Source organism: Schistocerca nitens, chromosome 2 (genome assembly GCF_023898315.1).
Source record: "Schistocerca nitens isolate TAMUIC-IGC-003100 chromosome 2, iqSchNite1.1, whole genome shotgun sequence".
Taxonomy (NCBI): domain Eukaryota; kingdom Metazoa; phylum Arthropoda; class Insecta; order Orthoptera; family Acrididae; genus Schistocerca; species Schistocerca nitens.
The window spans coordinates 996,910,302-996,934,289 of NC_064615.1; the positions used below are offsets into that span (position 1 = coordinate 996,910,302).

At 38.5% G+C, this 23,988-nt stretch overlaps 1 protein-coding gene across 5 annotated transcripts in view; it reads left to right on the forward strand.

Moving 5' to 3' along the window:
- The window catches only part of LOC126237317 (H/ACA ribonucleoprotein complex non-core subunit NAF1), a 34,550-nt gene extending 18,989 nt beyond the window's left edge, over positions 1 to 15,561 (forward strand). For all 5 annotated transcript variants that reach the window (XM_049947283.1, XM_049947285.1, XM_049947284.1 and 2 more), the window contains 2 exons: positions 7,338 to 7,458; positions 13,632 to 15,561. In XM_049947283.1, coding sequence (XP_049803240.1) covers positions 7,338 to 7,458; positions 13,632 to 14,639 — 1,129 coding nt within the window. In that variant the 3' untranslated portion in view covers positions 14,640 to 15,561. The remainder of the gene's footprint in view (positions 1 to 7,337; positions 7,459 to 13,631) is intronic.
- Positions 15,562 to 23,988: the final 8,427 nt, after the last annotated feature.

A 23,988-nucleotide genomic window follows, 5' to 3' on the forward strand; every position in this document is an offset into this window, starting at 1 on the left:
GCTTTGCGAAAGAAGCAGCGACACTTTCTGTGCAACCCACCCATCATTTTGCACAGCAGTGAGCGGCCGCATACAGCGCAAGCTGTGGCTGCTCTGTTCAGTCAATGGGACTGGAACCTCCACCATACTACCCAGACTTAAGTCCTTGTGACTTCGATTTGATTCCGAAGATGAAGGCACCATTTTGTGGCATTCGCTTCAGAATTGTTCCAGAGATACGATAGGCAGTAGACCACCATCAACAGAACAGGCTCTGCTGACGGTATGCTACACCTTCCACATTGCTAGCAATGAGTTCTACACAGTGGTGATGACTACTTTGAAGGACAGTAACAGGTGCAAACATGTAACTCTTTTGTATCTGTTGTGAGTAAATAGTTGCCACTATTTAAGTTCGAACCCTCATACATATTCCAAAAGTGCTGTAGGATGCATACAACTTCACATGATTGAGTGTTAGAGATGGCCAACACAATAGGGACCAAAGAATTTACAGCTTCTCATAGTTGGATCAGTCACTTCCAAGGATCACATAAAATTGTGACAAGAAAAGTAACAAAATTTGTAACGAGAAACGGATCAGAGGCTGAAATGATTCAAACTGAAATGATAGCTTTTATTACGAATACAAAGCATAAGATAATTACTTTTAGTGAATCTTACATTTGCAGTGCAAACAAGTCCAGTTTTCAAGAAGCAATACATGCTAAAAGAACACCATCATTCAAAGGGGGGACAAAATGTAGAGGCAACTGCACAGTCCACAACTACACTCACACATTCATACACTATAATGCCCATAATTAGTTTGGATGGTTCATTGCTGCCTAAATTATATGTATGTCTTCAAGAATCAAAAGGGCATTTTGGACCGCATGTCAAAAGAACAATGTTCTATGCGAACAATTTTGTGTTAGACCCATTGAAGTTGGGAAAAGTGGGAAATCAAAATATTACAGTTGTCGTGCAACATCATTTTCTTTTGTTCTGTGGGAACAACTCTCTTCTAGGGTTGTGATCAGGTCATGCAAGTTCTGAGTCTTTAAAAGCTGTATTTTGAGCTCTCACCCTGACAAAGAAGTAGAGATAATTCAAATTCTAACCTAGACAACGAATGTAATTCAACCATTAGAGAGAGGATTTCTGTCAGTGGAAGGCATTTTACAGGAAACTAAAAGAGAAAATTGTGTGCAGATCACTACAGTTTCCAATCTACCACAGTGATGATATTCTCAAGTTGCAATTAGTTGTAAATTAGCAGTTTTTCCCACCACGGTTTCAAAATTTGATTAAATAAGTGTGTGACTTCTCAAAATATACTGATGTTAGGCCTGATTCATTTCTAACACTGGCCCAGTTTTGTCCAATGACATCTAACAATGTCTATGACTCACAGGGCTATTATATGTCATCTTTGCACGTTCTTCGTGCATAAAAAAATGTATGTTGGGAATATTGCATCAATATCTGACATTTTTGCGGTAGTTACAAGGAATGAAATTAATGTTGACATGTTCTGAACCATGTATTTTTTACTCCATAGCAATTTGGAAGTACTGTTGTAGACAACATATCAGTTGTACTTGTTAATGAATGTTTAATTATTGTGCAATTGCTTTCACCGGGCGAATCATCTATCACATTGCTGTGGCAAAAGAGCAGCACATAGTTAACTCCACCGTGACCCTAGACGTCATTGGCATAACAAAGCAAGGGAGGTCATGACTGTACAGTATGCAGTTAAAAGCATGGAAAACATGCAACAAATGTCTTACTTCATAAAGGTGGTTTTTTTTTTTACTTCCAGGTTATGTCTACAGCTAAAATATTGTGTACTTATTTTTTTTTCAACATTAACTCAGTGGTTTAAAAAAAGCGACACAGATTTCAGCATGGCAAGTCTGACCATTCCTGGGAAGTCATCTTGTCTCCTCCCACAGTCACTGGATGATGACTCTCTCCCTGATGCCCCAGCATCCTTGGCAAACAACTGCAGATTGCTGCCCTCCCCACCCACCGGATCGTCTGCGTTTATAGGAAACAATAATTGTTCCATCAAACTTCCTTGGGGCACACTTGATGATACCCTTGTCTCTGGTGAACACTTGTCATTGAGGACAACATGCTGTGTTGTATTACTTAAGAAGTCCTCGAGCCACTCGTATACCTGGGAACATATTCCATATGCGTGTACCTATGTTAATGGTCTGCAGTGGAGCTCCATATCAAATGGTTTTTGAAAATCTAGGCACAAAGAATCTGCCTGTTGCCCTCCATCCATAGTTGGCAGAGTATCACATGAGAAAAGGGCAAGAGCCAAGTTTTGCACAAGCAGTGCTTTCTACAACAGTGCTTATTGGGGGTCAGAAGCTTTTGGATCTCAAAGAAATTTATGATATTTGAACTCAGAATATAGTCAAGAATTAATATTGATGAATTGCCTTTGTGTGTGTGTGTGTGTGTGTGTGTGTGTGTGTGTGTGTGTGTGTCTGTTTTCATTAACAGAATGGCAACTTGCACAGTGTAGTAATTACAGCAACAGGACAGTTATATAATGAAAATTGTCAGTGTGAAAGTGTCCCAGGCTGACTTCAGTATGCTGTGGGCGAGCCGTTTCACAGTAAGGAAGATAAAATTAAACCATGTACCTGCTGTATTTACTACTCCATAATATTTCTTTTGCATGGTGGATAGCAGTGTATTTGTTCCATGTCAATCACATAGCAACATGCACTCTTAATTTAAAGCCATCTTGTATGGTATAGCGCATAGTTCTATTTCATTTTTTTCATTTCTGAAAGGTATAAATGATCTTCCACATGTGTTGTCAGAAGATGTGAATTTTGTTGTTATTGCAGAGAAGAGTATGTGGATACAAAACAATATCTATGGATGCAAAATAATACTGGTCTTTTTTACTGAATAGATGGCTATTGAAAAATTAGAAAACATCAACAGATGATTTATAGACTAATGTATTATTAATAAATTTTGGTAAGAATTAGTACATACAATTCTGTACCTCATACAAATTCCAAATGTACTACAAACAGTTTATTTGTACTATGAACTACTAGTAGCAGTGGTTAGATTTTGGGATTATAGGTAGCCAAAACCCTTTATTCGTTTAGCCCAGAAGTAATGAAGTATCTGTGTTCATACCACATCTAAATGATTTCAGGCAGAGGACAATGCTTTGGCTGGTTGGTGCCGAGTTTCAGCTTTAGCTAACCTTTGTTCAGTTACATTAACAGTATGCTTGTTTAAGGTTAATAGATGAAGATAAATAAAGAAAATTAGTTGTTCTGTCTTTATCCAGTGCCTGATGAGTTAGTCATATATGAAGAGATAAGGCTTACAGGGATAATATATTTAGAATACATGTTACAAGAATTACGCATGGCATTACTTCTAGGACAACCACTTCAAGAAATTTCAGAGTTTGATAACTGTTGCATGATAGCGGTATTTGTTAATGTCCTTTGTCATTAGCTGTATTTCTCTTTCTTCAAAAAGTAATGAAAACCATGAATATAATATGAGGACCAAAACGTTTGCCAAGACTTCGTGGGTTTAACATTGAAACAGAATGTAACCTAATGCACAAGTCCACATATACACTGTATGACAAAAAAGTAAAGCACCCAGACAAAAAAAGTGAACAACCCAGAAGGGGAAGAAGAAGTGAAATTAAACTTCACTGGTTAAAAGGGTAGGTGATGGTATTTCAGTGATTATAGAATAGCAAAATTTACAACGAACTTGGCAGTACCGGCCTACTTGTCAGTATAATGTTGCACGCTCTCTGATCTGTACACATGCACTGGCCCGGTTGGGAAGGACGTCATATAGTTATTGTATCCTCTCCTGCTGAAAACTGGCCCACAACTCTTGTAACTGGTTCATGATATCCTGTGTACTGGCACTGAAACAGAGTTGACATCCGAGGTGGTCCCACATTTGTTCTTTTGGGGACGGATGTGGGGATCTTGCTGGCCATGGGAATAGCCATCTCTCTGGCACTTCACAAAGAAGTGTTGTGTGTGAATGAGTATTGTCCTGTTGAAAAACAGCACCATAATACTGCCACTTGAGAGGTAACACATGAGGACGCAGAATGTTAGTGGTATACAGTTGTGCCATTATTTTCCTCAATTACAGCTGACCTGAACTTTTACCCAATGGCTCCCCGTACCATGACGCCCAGGAGTAACACTGCTGTGCCTCTCTAAAACATCGGGAGAATGGGACATCTCCCAGTTCACTGCTGTACTCAATGACAGTGGTCATCTGGGGTTCTGAGAAACAGCAATTAGGCACTGAACACAGGGGTGCCATTTATCAGCAGTTTGAGCTTCCTGCTCATGGCCCCACTCCAAATGGAGCTGTTTGTGTTGTTGTGTTAAAGGCAGCCTACACATGGGACGGTAGCTGCTGATAGTCTCCAAAAAATGGTGCAGGAAGACACATAATGTTGCAGGGATCCATTATTTATTCTCGGATTACAGGAGTAGGTGTGAAATAATTGATATCCTTGGTGCCCCATACAATGATCCTCCCTTGCAGGGGAGCAAACGTGTTCAACTGGAACCTCAACGATTAGTATGTTTGCCCTCACATTTTCCCGTGCAGTTAAGTGTAATGCCACTCTCATGTCCGAATGCCCCACAAATCTGGATATTGCACAATTCGATGAGCTGTTTAACGTAGACTGCCAGGTGCTAGTAATCCTGTCCTTCAAGAGCATGCAGCATCTTCATATATCTCAGTGATCACTCAGCATCTGATGCTTTTCCTGCATCTTACATACCATACCAGGTCTATTAACACTAAACACAGACAACGATAATACAATCTGGTGACCATTATGTCACAGAATATTGCAACTCGAATCATGTTCATGCCTACCAATGTATATGAAGTTATGTAGGCACCAGACTGTCTTCTGGGTGCTTCACCTTTTTGTCAGGCAATGTACTGGGTGTTCCATTTATCTGATAACCACTGTGCAGTGCAGTAGATGTGAGCAGCGAGCTCTCCTTTGCCCAGCAATCAGATGCCTTGTCACCCGTCTGCTGCTGCAGTACGACATGACTACATTTAAAATATAACCAAATAAATTCTGTACTCACCCATGTCACACAAGGAGATGCTGGAACTGCCTGCCATTATTTTTCATGCATTTCTGAATCTTCTCAAGAAATTATCAATTACATGATGTAATTCTCTCTGAGATATTGGATTAATTGATTCGTGGATATTGTCCTTGAGTTCCTCTACCATGTGAAGATTTGTTGTGTACACTTTGTCCTTCAGTGCTTTCCACAAGTAAAAATTGTCTGGACTTAAATCAGGACCTCAAGGGTCCAGATATTGTTACAAACCTTTCATCAAACACACCATGAATTCTCTGTGAAGAAACATTGACCACGTGAGTCCTTGTCAAATCCTGTTGAAAGAATGTGAAGCTTCATTCTCTGTCACTCAGTTCATTAAAAATGGTTGCAAAGTGTTTGGCATGCATCTTTCACTAGTAACTGTCATTAAAAATAAAATGGGCCTATTCTGTCACCACTAACTGCACACCACACCCCTATTTTCTGATTGTGAAGGCATTCTTCATAAAACACAACAGGTCTATCTGTGCTCCAGTGTTGGCCGTTTTGGGAATTAACATACCCGTGTGAATGAAACCAAGCTTTGTTTGAAAACAGAATGAGATAAGGATCCATTTCACCATGTTCTTGCTTTAAACCAATTTGCAAAACTTAACTGTGTGTGCAGGATCACCAGGTCAAAGTTATTGTATTAATGGTACTTCATAGGGCCTTAGCCCAAGCAGCTTAGCATCTCTCTGTATAGAGGTGCACAGTATTTGTTTGCTGCGAAAAATGTCTAAGAGACTTCATAGGGGAATTTTCCAGGCAGTATGCAATTTCATCAAGACGAGATTCTGTGAGCACTGTATGTCGTCATTTATGCTTCTTGTCTTGAACACTTCCCGTTCCACACAATTTATTCACTAGTTTATGAACTGCCTCATGACTCGTAACTTCAACACCTGGAAACTTCTGTTTAAACAATCTCCGGACAGTACGAGCGGACTCAGTATGCACATACGAATCATAAATGAGCACTCGTTGTGGAGTTGAATAATTTGCTCGTGCCATTATTGTGTTCGCAAATTTCACTGTTACTTTTTTGATGCCTGTTTCACCGGTTGAATGACACTGGCCGACAAGGCGCATATGCCTGTATGGCCTTCAGGCTAAAAGCCACGAAAAGAAGGGCACAGTGTGGTCCCATGGGACCCATTCGACTGGCAGGTGCGGCTTCCATGGCTGGCCTGCAATACCCAGGTAGGGGTCATCAGATAAAAGGAACACCCTGTATATCAGTACCCTGCTAAAACGTACTAAGTGTCCTGTAGGTAATATGGTTTGCCAGAATGAAAGAACTCCCTTTTGGTTAACTACTCCTATTCTGTTGAAGAGTATCTTCACAGAAAATCTTAAAATTACTGGTTTTATTATTACAGTGCTAATAGTTATAACAATTTAAACACTTACAAAATAGTTACTTCATTATATTTCACAGCAATAAAAGGCACACCATAGAATGTGGGTATGTAATTCAACGACATAAACACTAAGTTTTCTTACTAATTTTAGCTGAGAAGTTACTTTACTTGAAACAACAAATGGAAAGACTTCTTAATTTAGTTATCAGTGAATTAACAAGTATTTCAGGAAATATGCACAGAAGACCATATTCCCTAACTTTTCATATGCTGTAATCAGAATTGTCAAATTATGAACTTTGCTTTCATACCTGTTAAAGTAACACTGGCCTACTACCTGATTTGTAGCCTAAAACTTACGTTTTGGTGTAGTTTCCCTTGCAGGCTGTTGAGGTAGCACGGTTGAAGTTGCACAGTGTGACACCATTTCTCAAATTTAGACTCCAGATGTTTTATGTATGTAATTTTTGCCAAGTACATTGTCATATCTACAACTGCTTCAAGTGGTAATTAGATCAAAAGAAATAAAATGACATACAGATTTACAAGGCAGGTCTGTATTGACACCATCAGTTATACAACTTTGGATTTTTTTGGTTAATGTTTGTTAGACAACATGAAAGCTTTGCATTTTTATGCATAAGTTGCATAATTTGTAAAAATTGAGGACATGCAAGCACTTGTCTGCAGGTGAATGATGAGTGGCACACACAGGTAAGTGGTTGCTTACCTTCAATTACTGTTTACATGTTCAAATTTCTATTTTCACAATTACATAGTTCTTGTAGTGAAGTAACAGTGAACATAAAATTTACAGGCAAAAGGGTTGTGACGCTTCATGGGAACATAACAATGAACCACCTCCAAATGTTATGGAGTATTCAGATGATGAAGAGGAAAGGAAGGCTAGAAGAATGGCAAAAGAGCAAAGGAACCAGGTACGTAAAAAAAGTAGATTGTTGCAAAGTTGGAAATATTTGTGTGGTGAACTTTGCTCTGAAGTGGAAAATACTTTTTTCTATATATTAGGATAACAAGGTAATTGATTGCAAATTGAAATAGCGATAGTCATAATAAGCAGCAGAGGTACAAATTATGATTTTGCTTCATGAAGTTCCACACACTAAATCTAAGAGTGTTTGCTACATTAGCAGTATCCATAATTAAGTGCTGAATTTCCAGTTTGTTGAACAGTGTATATTGTCTTATGAAAAATAAATGTTAGAGGTAAAAGATAAAAATTTCAAGAAGTGATAAAGGAAAAGTTTGTAAAAATAGTTACCAGGTAAGGTAAAACATAGTAACGCACGAGTCATACATGTTCAGGAATTTAGTAACTCATGATTACAGGAAAAAAGCACAAGAAAAAGATTGGATTTACAGAAAAGAATGAGTCAAAGCAAGTCAAGGAACTTAGAATTATGTAAATAATATAATAAGAAACCTTAAAAGAAAGGAAGAAACCAAGAACAAACACGATAGTTGCAAAGAATTAAAAATGAGAGTTGTAATACGTGACCCGGTTGGAAATTAATTCTTGAATCAGGCTGAAAGCAGCTTGGCAGTGTTCCTAAAATACGAAATGGCAGCTGCCCACTAGGTTACTGCTGACAGACATTAAATAACAGAACAAGACACTAAGAAAGACACATATGCTACACATCAAGCAACAAACCTACTGTAAGGCATAATGATTGTAGGCATGGTGCACTTTACAGAAGATTTAAGCATAAAAATTAAATGCAAGTGGCTACTAGATGGACACATCACACAAATAAGCATCAGATGTCGCATAAATCATGATAGCTGATCATTTGGTGTGCTTAACCGGACATTTAATTTCTTGCACAGCCACACTGACTTGCTGTGTGTGGTTCCAACAGGTATAGCAGAAAAATATTTAACAGCTTAAGCAGCTCCACATATGGCCTGATAGCGCAAGGCACACATTACAAAGAAGCTAGAAAGCAAGACACTTTGGGGAATTGGCAGAAATCTTCAGATAATGCCAAACTCGATGCTCCTAGGTAACATTTGCACTGCTTTGAGAAAATAATTCTATGCTGTGGTTAGTGCCGCAAAAATGTAAGGTGCTGACTGCAACAAACACGAGGCAGGCCGATCACTTCCTTCGCACTCAGCTGTGCACAGCCAAGGAAAAACCACTGCGGCTAACATGACTCACCAGCAGTACTGAGTGGCCTCTAGTCTCACAGTTCAATTGCCTGCCCAAACCAGTGAGTGCACAGCCTTAAATCACAGCGTGACCATTTACCAGCCTGCCACCTCGTGGATAGTGTGGTCTCGTTCCTAGGCAATGGCCAAAGATATGCAAAGCAGTGCTGCAGCTATCAATATTTGATGTGCATGACAAAAAAGTGGCATGTGCATGACTGATTTGTGACCTGTAGAATATTGAATTAAGATTTTTTCAGTTGTAATTTTTTTGGGTGAAGTTGTGATACCTAAGGGTCAACTGAAGGAAATCATGCTAAGGTTCCCTTTAAAGGCTGGTAAATGCTATTGCCTAGTCTGGTTTTTGAAGGAGTGTTTGTTTTAGTATAGTTCAGACATGTTTGGTAACAACATTGTTGATGTAATAGCTAATTGCAGAATGTATTATTCGGAAGAAAAGATGGGGCTAGCTTTTATTGAAACTATAATTTCTGTGGAACTGTACATTTGACTTGAATGTTTGTTAGTTGTACTTTTGAATTATCTCAAGACATTGCTGTTTTGAGATAGTGTGTTCCAAGGAACTATTTGGTATGTCAGATGGAATTTGACATTTTGCTTTGCCCAGGAATGTGTCTGAATGCAGTTTGTTCTCTATGGCCATCCAATCAATGGTATTGGAGAATGGTGTTGTTAATGTTACCTAGTGATCAGTACGAGTCAGGTGTCAGTGTCCAATCATATCTAGAACACATTAGTTGGAGGACATGGGTGCAGCATATATTTCTCTCTCTCTCTCTCTCTCTCTCTCTCTCTCTCTCTCTCTCTCTCTCTCTCTCTCTCCCTCTCCCCTCTCAGAAACAGAGGACCTCTTAGTATGAGGACATGTTGATTAAAGGGGTGCCATAATGCACAATAGTGACTGAAACTATAATTATGTGATAAAATTCGAACCTGTGTCTGGCCGTCCTGATTTAGGTTTTCCGTGATTTCCCTAAATCGCATCAGGCAAATGTCGGGATAGTTCCTTTGCCAGGCCACAGCAGACTTCCTTCCCCGTCCTTCTCTAATCCAATGAGACTGATGACCTTGCTGTTTGGATCCCTTCCCTGAATCAACCAACCAAATTTGTGGTATCATTTGGACATATTGAAGGCAATTTCAATGAACTGTGTTTAACGAAATTTGGTTGTATTACTTACAACCTGAGAGCAAGAACAATCAGAACAGACAATTTCTCATTGTGAACATCTACCTGAGAAAGGGGATACTGTTCCATCAGCTGGAGTCAGTTTTTGATTGATTTTTTGATTGATTTTATGTGATATTTAGACTACCTAGAAGTGCAGGAATATTATTGTAGATCAGAATTGTTTCTTTTTAATTGCATTAATTTTATAGTAAATTATTAAAAAGTTACTGTTAAAGATATTTTTTCAACAGGACAGTACCTCTGTTTAGCCCTTCAAGTTTCTTTTTGTGTAGTTTCATAGTGGTAAGACACCAAACCTGGATTTAGACAATGGCTATCCACATTGTTTTCTGTGGTTTCCCTAACAATTTAAAGGCAAATGCTTGGATGATTACCTTGAAAAGGACAAGTGTGATGTCTTTCTCCATCTAGTTCTTGTGCTGTTATATACTCTTCAACAATTGTTTAATTGCATTGAATTTTGCACTGCTACCCCACGCACTTCTGCACCAACATGGTGAATTAGGTCAATTCAGTGGAAGACATTGTGATAAAAGTTCATATTTTTCAGTACTCAGTACACATCTTTTGCAGAAGGCTTAAAGATTCAAGAAAAGTTGTGGTCAAAAAAGTTACTGGTGTTATTGCCACCTTGAAATGAAGGTGATATTGAGACAGTGAGTGGAATAAGCAGCAACAAAACTGGAGAGTGTAGAGGATGCTGCTGCTGATTGTAATTATAATAATGTTGAATGCCAGAGCACTGGCTCTAGGAGGCACATTGCACCTCGTTCCAGGAAAGGAAAAAAATCCCAAACAGTACCAGGAGTGGAATCCAGTCCTCCGCACAGCAGCCAGACACACTGACTACAAAAGGACCATCACCTTACAGTGCTCTTCCAATGCTGTAACAAGATGCTTCTGAAATAATTGGTGCTATAAAGTTTTCTATAGAACAGAGTGCAATTGCCATGTTGGGCTTGGTGATGGTCATTTGATAGTGATATTTCGACCAGGAGAACGCAAAATAAAAGATCACATCAAGCTGTGGTATGCAAGACTGACTCTGGGAATAATGCTGTGGGGCTAACATGATTTTATATTTATTGTGTTTAGGGTGTACCAAACAGTGCAGAATTAATCTGGGCAATCATCTGGCCCATTATGTTGCTTTTCATAAGAGATGGAAATGTGCTCTGTCAATAGGACAGTGCCCATACACAAACTTCTCTGAATCTCTTAAGATTTTGGGCAATTTAATGTGTTTTTGAAAACTTTATTGAAGTTGTCAGCAATACCATTATAATCTTCAAAAATAATAACAGCAGTCTAGATCACAAACACACTTATTCAGAGTGACCAATTTCATTCGTTACATGATAATCTTCAGACCTAGCCATTTTGATGGACAATGACTGTGCGTGTAGCAGGAACCTCAGAATGATGGTAATCAACTGCTACCCCGTCATTCTGAGGTTCCTGCTCCATACACAACTATTGTCCATCAAAATGGCTAGGTCTGAAGATGATCGTGTAACGATCTAAACCGGTCACCTTTGAATTAATGTGTTTACTACCTAGACTGTTATAATTATTTCCATTTGCAGATGATATCTGTCATCATTATGATGTGTAATTGCATGACTGCTGTGTAGCGTGAAGAGGCTGTGTAGTATACTGAAATAGTTGCTAAGATCTCTCACTGTGAGTGCATGGCAAGGTTGTTAAGGTGGAGTCCTCTTGAACTCACTTTCTGAGAACTGTCAGAAGTTTCCAAAAACGAAGATGGTAGTTGATGTAATTTCTTATGTAGCTGTGTAATCTGCAGTATAATCGGATATAATATGAAACGTAAGGAAGTGAGTGATAACTGAGTATCAGACGAAAAAATGTTTTCTGTTCGTTAAGGAAACAACCTTGTCATAGACTTTTCATAAAGACTGGAAGGTGTGTGTGTTTGTCAAACATGGATGATTAAGGTAGCTTTAGATACTTAAATTTTGAGTGCTTTTACAAAGTAATTTCCATATGTGTAAGCACTAAAGATCTGTAGTATAATGATGCGAACAAGTGAAACTTGTCTGTGCGAGGTAGCCGAGCGGTCTGAAGTGTCTTGTCACGGTCCGCATGGCTTCCCCCATCAGAGGTTCGAATTCTCCCTCGGGCATGGGTGTGTGTGTTGACCTTAGTGTAAGTTAACTTAAGTTAGCTTAAGTAATTTGTAAGCTTAGGGACTGATAGCCTCAGAAGTTTGGTCCCATATTGTTAGTTGTGTAGATGCCAGTGCTCATTTAGAGGCTTAGCATGTATGGACATGTGAAAATCAGTCTCTGCATAAATGAATAGACTGATTGTAGGTTATGGCCAGCAAGAAAACTGAATGCCTAATGTGTACTTTGTCTGAATAATGCAAATAAGATGACCTAAAGAGATTCTTGAATCCATGGTTGACTTCCCGAGGCTGTGTTTTGATATGGTTGTATTTGGACTGAGTTAGTTATTTTTCTGTTATTGTGTGAAGATCACTGTTTGCCAGAATTAAGAGGTGTTTTTTAATCCCTTTTTTTCTTAATGTGTTTATGAAAAGGGAAATTGAAACCAGCAATAATCTTAATATTTCAAAGTACATTACTTGCAGTAGTTCATCTTTCTTTTTTCATTCCTGCCTTGATATTTTTAAAGCAGATTTTAGTGTTTGATAACTCTATTTATATTTTTGAAACATTTTTTGTAACCACTATTTTGGCAGAAGTGTTTTTCACCTGTGTGATGGCTGGAATTAATTATATGTGATGACTAAGAACATTTTAAAAGAAAGTGTTACAAGAAAACGAGGAAATGCAGTGTTAGGCATAGAAAAGCATTGAGCTACTTGTTTTAAATTTTCTACAGAAAGCAGTGGAGAAATATGTTGATATGGCAATGGTCTGATGGCTACAAAAGGGAGTTGGGATATCAGTTTGAGCATGTGAGTGAAAGTTAGCAGAGGTTTCTAATTGGAGAGATGTTTGGCAATTAAATCTGTTTAAAGTGATGTCTTCTAAACGGCTGTAAAGGAAGCTAGTGAGCTACATATAATAGCTATCGCCCATCCGCCAGGCTGCAAATTATGTAATTGATACACATTTTATACAGATAATTTGCACCCAAATATTTACTGTAGATTAGTGCACCATGTATTATAAAAGTCTTTCTGACTTTACCTTATAGTTTTAATTATTCATAACAGAGTGCCTTAAGTATGGGGCAAACATAAACCTTGGACTGTGCTACACGTCAGTCTTTTATGATAACATTTATTTTGCATTCATATTCTTGACTTCACCAAATCACACCCATATTGTCACATTCCAGTCAGGGGTAACATCACAATTCAGGAAGCAGCTCCTGGGTCACATAAGTTTAGTTCATAATTTAAGAATCAGAAAGGAGATCACCATTTCATAAGTCCCCTTATAGAGGAAAAAAATTGATATTTGTAACAAGTAAAAAAGTAAAGTTGTATACATGGATACAGTGATTTCCTGTGTATGTTGTTAGTGTTAGTTCAGCAAAAAATGTTGATCTGCCATTAATGAAGAGCATTAGTTTCCTACATGTGCTTTAATGGCTGTAAATAAACATATTGATTGGCAGAAGAACCTGTATGTTTCTGTTTTCCAAATTATATTAATTCAGGTGTTCTCAGTTACAGGCTTAATACAGGTACACTTATACTGTGTTAATAATACATTTTTTACACAGGAGAAAGGTGAACCAGATGAGAAACTTAATAGGAAACATCAAACATATGAACAAAGAATGAATGCTCGTAATCTAAGGATGTCTGAGAAGCATTGGAATCGTCCCTTCAAGACACAACAACCTACAACAGCTTCCATTTCACAAGCTTCAGCAGCACATCATCAAATACAGAGGCCTGGAAAGTTCCAAGGATCAGTGGATGGGGTTCGTCCAGGATTTCAAAATAACTTTAGGCCATGGGGGCCAGGTCCTGGTCAGGTGAAGCCCCAGTGCAAGACCTGGGGCAATGCACATCATCATGCTCCTATGCAATCTCCAAATATTCACCTGCATCTGCAGTCGCCAAATATCCAACCACATCCATCTAGTTTTGTTAGGCCACCAACCTTTAGCATGCCAAAGTACATGCAAAGTCCTCCACCACCTTTCGTTCCATTCCCAACAACCCTTATCCAGAATTCCCAGAACCAACAGCCCATTTTTGATAGTAGCATGCCACCACCACCAGTTCCACAGTCCCCTTGTAATGTCGATACTGGTATTCGTTTCTTTCCTGAGCCCAGTCATATGGCTCAGTCTAATCTCGGTCGTTGTGGATCTGTTCCACAAGGTTTGCACTTAACAGCTGCAAGTAGTGTCCATCAGGGTAGCACTCACACACCTCCTACACCTCCACCTCTGAACAGAAGCGAATCAATGCCCTCGGTTTTTCCTACATTGCAACCACAAAATGCTTTTGTAAGACCAGACACAACAAAACCACCACCCCCTGTGAACAGCCCCCTGTCATACCAGTTTGGCAGCACGACATTCGGAAATCCAGTTGCATTCTCAAATACACAAGCTTGCCCTACAAGGCCTATGTACCAAACACCCCCTCCAGTACTTTCCCCTTGGCTGCTGCCACCACCACCCCCACCACCACCAGCAGCAGCAGCAGAAGCTGTTTCTCAGTACCCTCCTCAACAGATACAACAAAACCAAACTAATTACAGTTATGGAATGTAGTTTCCTATTATTAATTATTGGTTTATTTCCACACAAAGTGCCAAGTAACAAGGTATTTTTATTTTGAATTTAGTTTATATTGTGTAGAGATTTTTGTTGTGCTCTGTTATCTGCATAATTGTGTGCATTTTCAGCTTATCAGTAAGCTGAAGTATTTGGAGTCTTTATTCCAGACTTTTTTATCTGTTAGTCTTGCATGTTTTTTTGTTGTTGTGAAGATGTCAATTTAACTGTTTATCTGATGAAATATTATGCACCATGTTCATTAATATTAACAGATAAATTTATACAAGATATCAGAAGTGTAATTTGTCTGTTTCGTTCGAACCAGAAGTAGTTTAATGAAGAACCACATCTGCAATTTGGTAGTCAGTTTGCTGTCTCTCATTCATAATATACTGTGGCATTCTAACTGGTTCTGCAGTCTTTGTTTTGTGTAACAGAAAATAAGGGAAATATTATAAATAGCAGAATTCATTTCATGAGATTGAAACAGTCATTATTTTCTCATGTATTGTACACTGTTAATTCTAAGTACCTGTTAAGATAGCCAAATGTATTTGTTCCTAATTTAAAAAATCACATTAAATTATCAAAATTTAGATTGTAACTTTGCGGTCATATATTTTTCAGGCTCTATTTAAAACAAATGTACTTTAATTGTACAGATAGTACAAACTAACTATTGTGTGTCAGTAAAATGAGCTTTTATCTTCCTGGCTGCTGATGAAAGACTGAAAAATTAATCATGTTGATTTCTTGTAAATGTTGAAGGCACTGGTCTTACCCATGCAGTTACATTTCATGTTATCATTATAAGGTTCATGGATTGTATCAAAAATATGTAACTGTGGACATATTTGGTTGTAAATATGTATGTAATATGCAGAAGCTTTATTAAAGAGGATTACTTGCAACTCAATTTACAGTGTTTAAAAACTGAGTCCTTTCCTCTATCCAGTACTAGAGTATCATTGTCTCACTGGATTTTCCATAGTTTGATTCTCACACTAGTTAAATATATAAGTTAGGCCATGAAATAAAAGGATAAATTTACAAAGAAGTTTAAATTTAAACAATAGTTACTTTCCCATAATATCCTTTCTAGGAACTTTCCAGGCACTTTCACCAAGTAAAGTCGATCCCTGGAATTACTCGGTCGAGGCTGTTTTTCTTGCAGCACAGTCTTTAGCTTCCATTATTTACAGTAATAAAAATGTGTCTTAATTGATAGATATTACATTGGACATTTATTAATGGAAGACAGCTCTGACTGCATTTCGTAGAGTAAAACTTGTATATTGTATCAGGTTGTTGTGGCAGCAAGAAAAATTGGTGTTGAAGTGAACGATTGTCAGTACTATTCATCAACATCTGCATTGTGGATATCTATCTGCTTGAAGAAATTGAACCGATAGCTTGAACTTTACAAACTAGCTTCTGTTCAGTAACAGGCTGCACAGGGCTTGGAGAGATAAATTTGTCTTAAGATTCATTGTCACCCACTTCAGATTCCCTATGTTATTTGTGACTTCATTTCATACCGTTGTATATTTCAAATGTGATACAAGCCAGTGAAACTCGACCTAGCACATAAAAAAGATGTGCTCTTTCTCTGATAGTAATTGACCTGCCTTGTTTCATTGACCTGCCCATCTGTTTTCAGTCCAGTATAGACAGTTGACAAGCTTCCTTCATTTCCAAAACCTCTTTTGAAGCCAGTGAAGAGGATATTGAAGGAGTGGTTCAAGATGTTATTGACCCAATTATGAATGGTGCAGAAGGAATAGGGTGTTGCTTTACCCTAACCCCCCCCCCCCCCTGGTGTGCCAGAAACCTGTGCCATGGTGATTTCAAAAAATATCTGCAGCTGTCAGAGCGCATAGAAGGGCACTTCAATGGCACAATACCCTCCTTCAATGGAACATTTAATAGCATTGAAGAGACGTAAGGGAAGGCACAGCTTTTAATAAAAAGGAGAAATCAGGAGTGTTGGAAATAATATGGATCGTCTATTAGAGCTTTCCTCCATCGTCTCAAGTATGGACTTGACTCTGCTGCATATACAGCCACCAACTATACACAGTAGCTCCTGGCTTCTCCCTCAACGGGTAACATTGCTCTGATCCCATCATCTTCATTGAATGTTTCGCAGCACATTTCACTGAAATATCTGCATGCAAGCAGCTACCATCCTAATTTGGTGGAAGAGTATTATTATTATCTTCTTTCCTTTCACAGACCTTAGGTCTGGTTAAAAAAGGAAAGTGACGCGGACCTTGATCAAGCGTAACTTAATTTTAACTGTACGGTATATGTTACGTTGCATTTAGGAACTTTCGGGTAATTGAACGTGTATCAATAATTACAGATTTCTGTAGATGTATATATACGTTTGGATGTAGCTGTATTTCGTTGATGTACTGGTGGATATTGTGTGGTATGACTCCTGTAGTTGATAGTATAATTGGTATAATGTCAACTTTATCCTGATGCCACATGCCGTTGACTTCCTCAGCCAGTTGGATGTATTTTTCAATTTTTTCTCCTGTTTTCTTTTGTATATTTGTTGTATTGGGTATGGATATTTCGATTAGTTGTGTTGATTTCTTCTTTTTATTGGTGAGTATGATGTCAGGTTTGTTATGTGGTGTTGTTTTATCTGTTATAATGGTTGTATTCATCATTCTCCAGTACATTTTGTGGTGCATACTTGTATGTGGGAACATGTTGTTTTATTAGTTTATGTTGTATGGCAAGTTGTTGATGTATTATTTTTGCTACATTGTCATGTCTTTTGGGATATTCTGTATTTGCTAGTATTGTACATCCGCTTGTTATGTGATCTACTGTTTCTATTTGTTGTTTGCAAAGTCTGCATTTATCTGTTGTGGTATTGGGATCTTTAATAATATGCTTGCTGTAATATCTGGTGTTTATAGTTTGATCCTGTATTGCAATCATGAATCCTTCAGTCTCACTGTATATATTGCCTTTTGTTAGCCATGTGTTGGATGCGTCTTGATCGATGTGTGGCTGTGTTAGATGATACGGGTGCTTGCCATGTAGTGTTTTCTTTTTCCAATTTACTTTCTTCGTATCTGTTGATGTTATGTGATCTAAAGGGTTGTAGAAGTGGTTATGAAATTGCAGTGGTGTAGCCGATGTATTTATATGAGTGATTGCTTTGTGTATTTTGCTAGTTTCTGCTCGTTCTAGAAAGAATTTTCTTAAATTGTCTACCTGTCCATAATGTAGGTTTTTTTGTCGATAAATCCCCTTCCTCCTTCCTTTCTGCTTAATGTGAATCTTTCAGTTGCTGAATGTATGTGATGTATTCTATATTTGTGGCATTGTGATCGTGTAAGTGTATTGAATGTTCCTAGGTCTGTGTTACTCCATTTCACTACTCCAAATGAGTAGGTCAATATTGGTATAGCATAAGTATTTATAGCTTTTGTCTTGTTTCTTGCTGTCAATTCTGTTTTCAGTATTTTTGTTAGTCTTTGTCTATATTTTTCTTTTAGTTCTTCTTTAATATTTGTATTATCTATTCCTATTTTTTGTATGTATCCTAGATATTTGTAGGCATCTGTTTTTTCCATCGCTTCTATGCAGTCGCTGTGGTTATCCAATATGTAATCTTCTTGTTTAGTGTGTTTTCCCTTGACTATGCTATTTTTCTTACATTTGTCTGTTCCAAAAGCCATATTTATATCATTGCTGAATGCTTCTGTTATCTTTAGTAATTGGTTGATTTGTTGCTGCCAGTAGTTTTAGATCATCCATGTATAGCAGATGTGTGATTTTGTGTAGGTATGTTCCAGTAATATTGTATCCATAATTTGTATTATTTAGCATGTTGGATAGTGGGTTCAGAGCAAGGCAGAACCAGAAAGGACTTAATGAGGCTCCTTGGTATATTCCACGCTTAATCTGTATTGGCTGTGATGTGATATTATTTGAATTTGTTTGGATATTAAGTGTGGTTTTCCAATTTTTCATTACTATGTTTAGGAACTGTATCAATTTAGGATCTACTTTGTATATTTCCAATATTTGTAGTAACCATGAGTGGGGTACACTATCAAAAGCTTTTTGGTAATCAATGTATGCGTAGTGTAGCGACCTTTGTTTAGTTTTAGCTTGATATGTCACCTCAGCATCTATTATCAGTTGCTCTTTACATCCTCGTGCTCCTTTGCAACAGCCTTTTTGTTCTTCATTTATAATTTTGTTCTGTGTTGTATGTGTCATTAATTTCTGTGTAATGACTGAAGTTAATATTTTGATTATTGTTGGTAGGCATGTTATGGGGCGATATTTAGCTGGGTTTGCTGCGTCTGCTTGATCTTTAGGTTTCAGATAAGTTATTCCTTGTGTAAGTGTATCAGGGAATGTGTATGGGTCTGCAATGTAACTGTTAAATAATTTAGTTAGATGTGAATGTGTTGAGGTGAATTTCTTTAGCCAGAAATTTGCTATTTTATCTTTTCCAGGGGCTTTCCAATTTTGAGTAGAATTAATTGCTTGGGTGACTTCATGTTGCAAAATTATCACTTCAGGCATTTGTGGTATCATCTTGTACGTATCTGTTTCTGCTTGTATCCACCGTGCATGCCTGTTATGTTGTACCGTGTTTGACCATATGTTGCTCCAGAAGTGTTCCATGTCTGTTATGTTTGGTGGATTGTCTATTTTAATGTGTGTGTTATCTGTTTTGTAAAATTTCTTTTGGTTTGTGTTGAATGTTTGGTTTTGTTTCCTTCTATTTTCACTTTTTTTGTATCTTCTAAGTCGTTTGGCCAATGCTTGTAATTTCTGCTTCTTTTCATCTAATTGCTCTATCACTTCTTGTTGTGAGATTTTACCTAACCTTTTTCGTTTTTTTTCTGACATTTCATTTCTTATAAATTGTGTTAGCTGTCAGATGTCTTTTCTCAGTTTTTCTATTCTGATCTGTAGCCTGTGTTGCCATGCTGGTTTTGTGGGTTTCTTCTGTGTGTTGGTTGGTTCTGATCTCTGCCTAGTGTGTATATTTAGTGTAGTGAGTGCTCCTTTATAAACCAGTAGTTGTAACTCTTCCATAGTTGTGTTTTCATTTATTTTGTTGTGTATGATTGTGTTGATAGTTTTTATTGTTGTTTCGACTTGTGGGTTATTTGGCGGTCTATGCAAGAATGGTCTAATGTCTGTATTTGTGTCTTTGTATTCTATATATGTCAGCTGAAATTTTTCTTCTATATCTAACATGTGTGTCACTTCGTGTTCTATTTGTGCTTGTTCTGGTGGCTGTCTTAAGATTTCGTTTTCCTCTGACTGTTTAATTGATGCGTGTTGTTCTTTGTTTGTTTGCTATGGGATGTTTTAGTCCATTACTGTATTTTCTTCTTCTTCTGATTGCACATTATTTTGTTCCAGTATTTGTTGAACTTGTTGTTTGATGTTTTCTAATTCTGACTGGGGCATCTTGTTATTTTTTATTATTACACGGATCTGATCAGCTAGTCGTTGTTCTGTTAAAAATTTTAATTCTGGGTATCTGGTGATAAATGTTGTGTATACTTGTGATCTGTATCCAGTGGTGTTGGTTCCTAGATTTGTTGGTTGGTAATAACAGACCATGAGGTGTCGATTAACTTCATCTGACCATCTCATCCTCTTTGTTTTCCTTCTAGGGTGGTTGCAGGAAGCATATCCTGCAAAACACCTCTATTTGGATTTAAATCATTTTCCAGTTGGCTAGCAGTGTCGTTACCATTGTGGGCGGGCATAGGGTTCAAGCGTCGTCCCTGACCATGACGGCGCTTGTCCGAGGCTTCTTTAGTTCTGTCCTGAACCAACTAATCACACTAAAAGGGGGGTTAGCCCTATTAGTGGTTTGTTCTTTTTGTCGCCTTTTACGTCTGGCAGAACATACCGGAGGCCTATTCTTTTCCCATTATTCCTATCCCAAAACCAGGAAAAACACAAACAAATTTTGGGTAATTATCAACTAATCCCTCTAACAAATGGGTTGAATAAACTGAGAGAGTGATCAACCAACTACTGTTTTGGTGCCTGGATGCCAGAGGACATTTATCGCAATTTCAAAATTGCTTCCAGGCACTCTGGTCCACCACAGACCAATTGATACTTCTGGAATCTGCAGTGCACAATGTTTTTATGCATTACCAATGCAATGCAGTATCACCAATGATACTGTGAACACAGCAAGTCCCACGGTCTCATAATCACTGCCTGTGGACAAACTTTGCATGTATTACAGTTCTACATCATTGTGCACTATAGAGCACTATCTTCAGGGTATCATACATAAAGTACAAAACTGGGCCCTAAATAATGGATATCAGTTTCCTCGTGTAAAAATTCGTCATCCATTTTATCAACTGAGAACTGTGCATCCTCACCCAGAACTTTACTTTGGTAACCAGTTACTTGAAGCAGTTGAAAATTCCTAATTTTTAGGTTTTTTATTTGACAGTAAGTTAACCATGTTATCACATAGCCATCAGCTAAAGGCAAATAGTCCTCTAATTTAATAATAAGCTAACATTGTCATCACATGTACACAAGCTAAAGGCAAATTCCATGAAGAAAATTTCTCAGCAGAATGTCTGGAGGTGCAGACCACACAGTTCTGCAATTCTTCAAAGCTCTGATTTTATCCTGCCTAGACTATGGATGTGTTGTCTACAGGTTGACAGCACCATCAGTACTGGGCTTGTTAGATCAATTGCTGTTGGCAACTGGAGCCTTCCATACAAGTCCCATAGATAGCCTCATGGTGAAAGTTGGTATCCAATCACCAAACATCAAACACCAGCACCTCCTAGCAAACTATGCAGTCACCATCTGTCAGATGCCTACCCATCCTTGTTACTTGACTCCATTTCACAGCTAATAGTTCAGACAGTACAAAACACCAAATTATGTAGACTAGCTCAGGTATGATTGAAGGCTTCATGCCAGCACCACCAACAGCCCCCTCTAGTCTCAGTACCTAGATTTCCCTCTCGGCACCCTTTTGGTGTGTACCCAGTCCTCAAGTTTGGATAGATCTCTTCTGCGGCTCTAAGGAAAATACAGATTCCACCATTCTCTGAAGCCTATTCCATTCAGTTCTCCGTGACTACCCCAAATCAAAATCCATCTGCATAGGTGGATCGTAAGTCAGTAACAGGCTTAGTTATGCTTTTGCACACCCAGGGGGGCATGAGAAGCATTCTCTGCCAAGTGCTTGCAGTATATAAACTGTAGATTTGGTAGCCATATCACAGGCTCTGCAATACACTGAGATGACAAAAGTCATGGGATACTTCCCAATATTGTGTCGGAGCTCCTTTTGCCCAGCGTAGTGCTGCAACTGGATGTGGCATGGACTCATCAAAGTCATTAGAAGCCCCCTGCAGCAATACTGAGCAATGCCGCCCACCTCTATAGCGGTCCATAATTCTGAAAGTGTTGCTGGTGCAGAATTTTGTGCACAAACTGACCTCTTGATTATGTCCCATAAATGTTCGATGAGATTTATGTCTGATGATCTGGGTGGCCAAATAATTTGCTCGAGTTGTCCAGAATGTTCTTCAAACCAATTGCAAACAATTGTGGCTCAGTGACAGGGCACATTATCATCCCTTAAAAATTCCATTCTTGTTTGGGAAAATGAACACTGAATGGCTGCAAATGGTCTCAATTTAGCTGAAAGTAACCATTTTTCAGTCAATGATCAGTTCAGAGGACCACCAGCTTGCACAGTGCCTTGTTGACAGCTTGGTCCATGGCTTCACAGTGTCTGCGCCACACCCAGGCCCTGCCATCAGCTCTTACCAACTGAAATCGGGTCTCATCTGACCAGGCCACAGTTTTACATTCATCTGGGGTCCAACAGATATGTTCACAAACCCAGGAAAGGCACTGCAGGCGATTTCATGCTCTCAGCAAAAGCACTTGCGTCAGTCATCTGCTGCCACAGCCTATTAGCGTCAAATTTTGCTACACTGTCGTAACAGATATGTTTGTCATATGTGCCACACTGATTTCTGTGGTTATTTCACGCATTGTTGCTTGTTTGGTAACTCTGACAATTCTATGCAAACCTCGATGCTCATATTCATTAAGTGGAGGTGGTCGGCCACTGCATTGTTTGTGGTGAGAGGTAAGGCCTGAAATTTGGTATTTTCAGCACGTTCTTGACACTGTGGATCTCGGAACATTGAATTCCCTAACAGTTTCTGAAATGGAATGTCCTATGCACCTGACTCAAACTATCATACTGTGTTCAAAGTCTGTTAATTCACGTTGTGTGGCCATAATCACGTTGGAAACCTTTTCATCTGATAACAAACGAAGCTCTACCAATGCATTGCTCTTTTATACCTTACGTACACATACTACTGCCATATTTTCAGTGTGTGCACTGCTGGCCGATCTGAGATGAGCAGTCAACCTGTCTAGCTTCCTAATCCAGATAATTTCAGCTAATGAAATAACAGTTTACAAAGTCATACATTTCCTGAGCGAAAGTGGATATTATAACAAAATGTAATGCACCATTGTCTTGTAATGACATGGGGGGGCAGCATTTCTCACTGCAGCATGTGCCCTCTTCCTCCCTCCGCACTGTCATGAATTTTAAAATTTTTATGTACATATTTTATCTAATTATTTAAGCTAATTAGCTCTTTAGTCTGTACATTCTTCATTTTCTTGCCCCATTGTAGTTGTACTGAATATGATATCCCTTCTTGTATCTTTCAGTAGTGTTTTTATGGAACAGGAGTGGGGGCACCCTTTCCACCAGAGGTATCTTGTGTAGGGAGCTCCAGCTGTGGTCACTTCCACACCAACATCTGTTTCCCATGACTGGCTGCAGTTTCTAGGTGCTTAACCGTATGATTTAAGCTACTGTCACATGGGTTTCTAACTGTGACAAAAAGGTCACAGACCCTGAAGCTGACCAATTTCATTTCATATCAGTGAAAAGAGGGGCCGATAACCAAGATGTTTAGTCCCTTTAAACCTATAGCCACCATTGTGCCCCAGCATGTTGCAAAAAACAACTTTTTTTCATTCTTGGGCAGCATCTAATACTTCTTTGTTTTTTAAAAAAGAGGAATACAGCAAGTAGGTTCAAATGGCTGGAGGTTGCAGTAGTTATTCAGAGATGAAGAGGCTTGCTCAGGATGCAGTAGCGTAGAGAGCTGCAGCGAACCATTCTTTGGACTGAAGACCACAATAACAACAACAAAAACAGTAGTTTCTTAAAGCAAATCTTCCATTTTATTGGTCCTGTGGCCCAGTTACTGGCACAACACTATAGTAATCTTCCTTTCATTGTGCTGAAAGC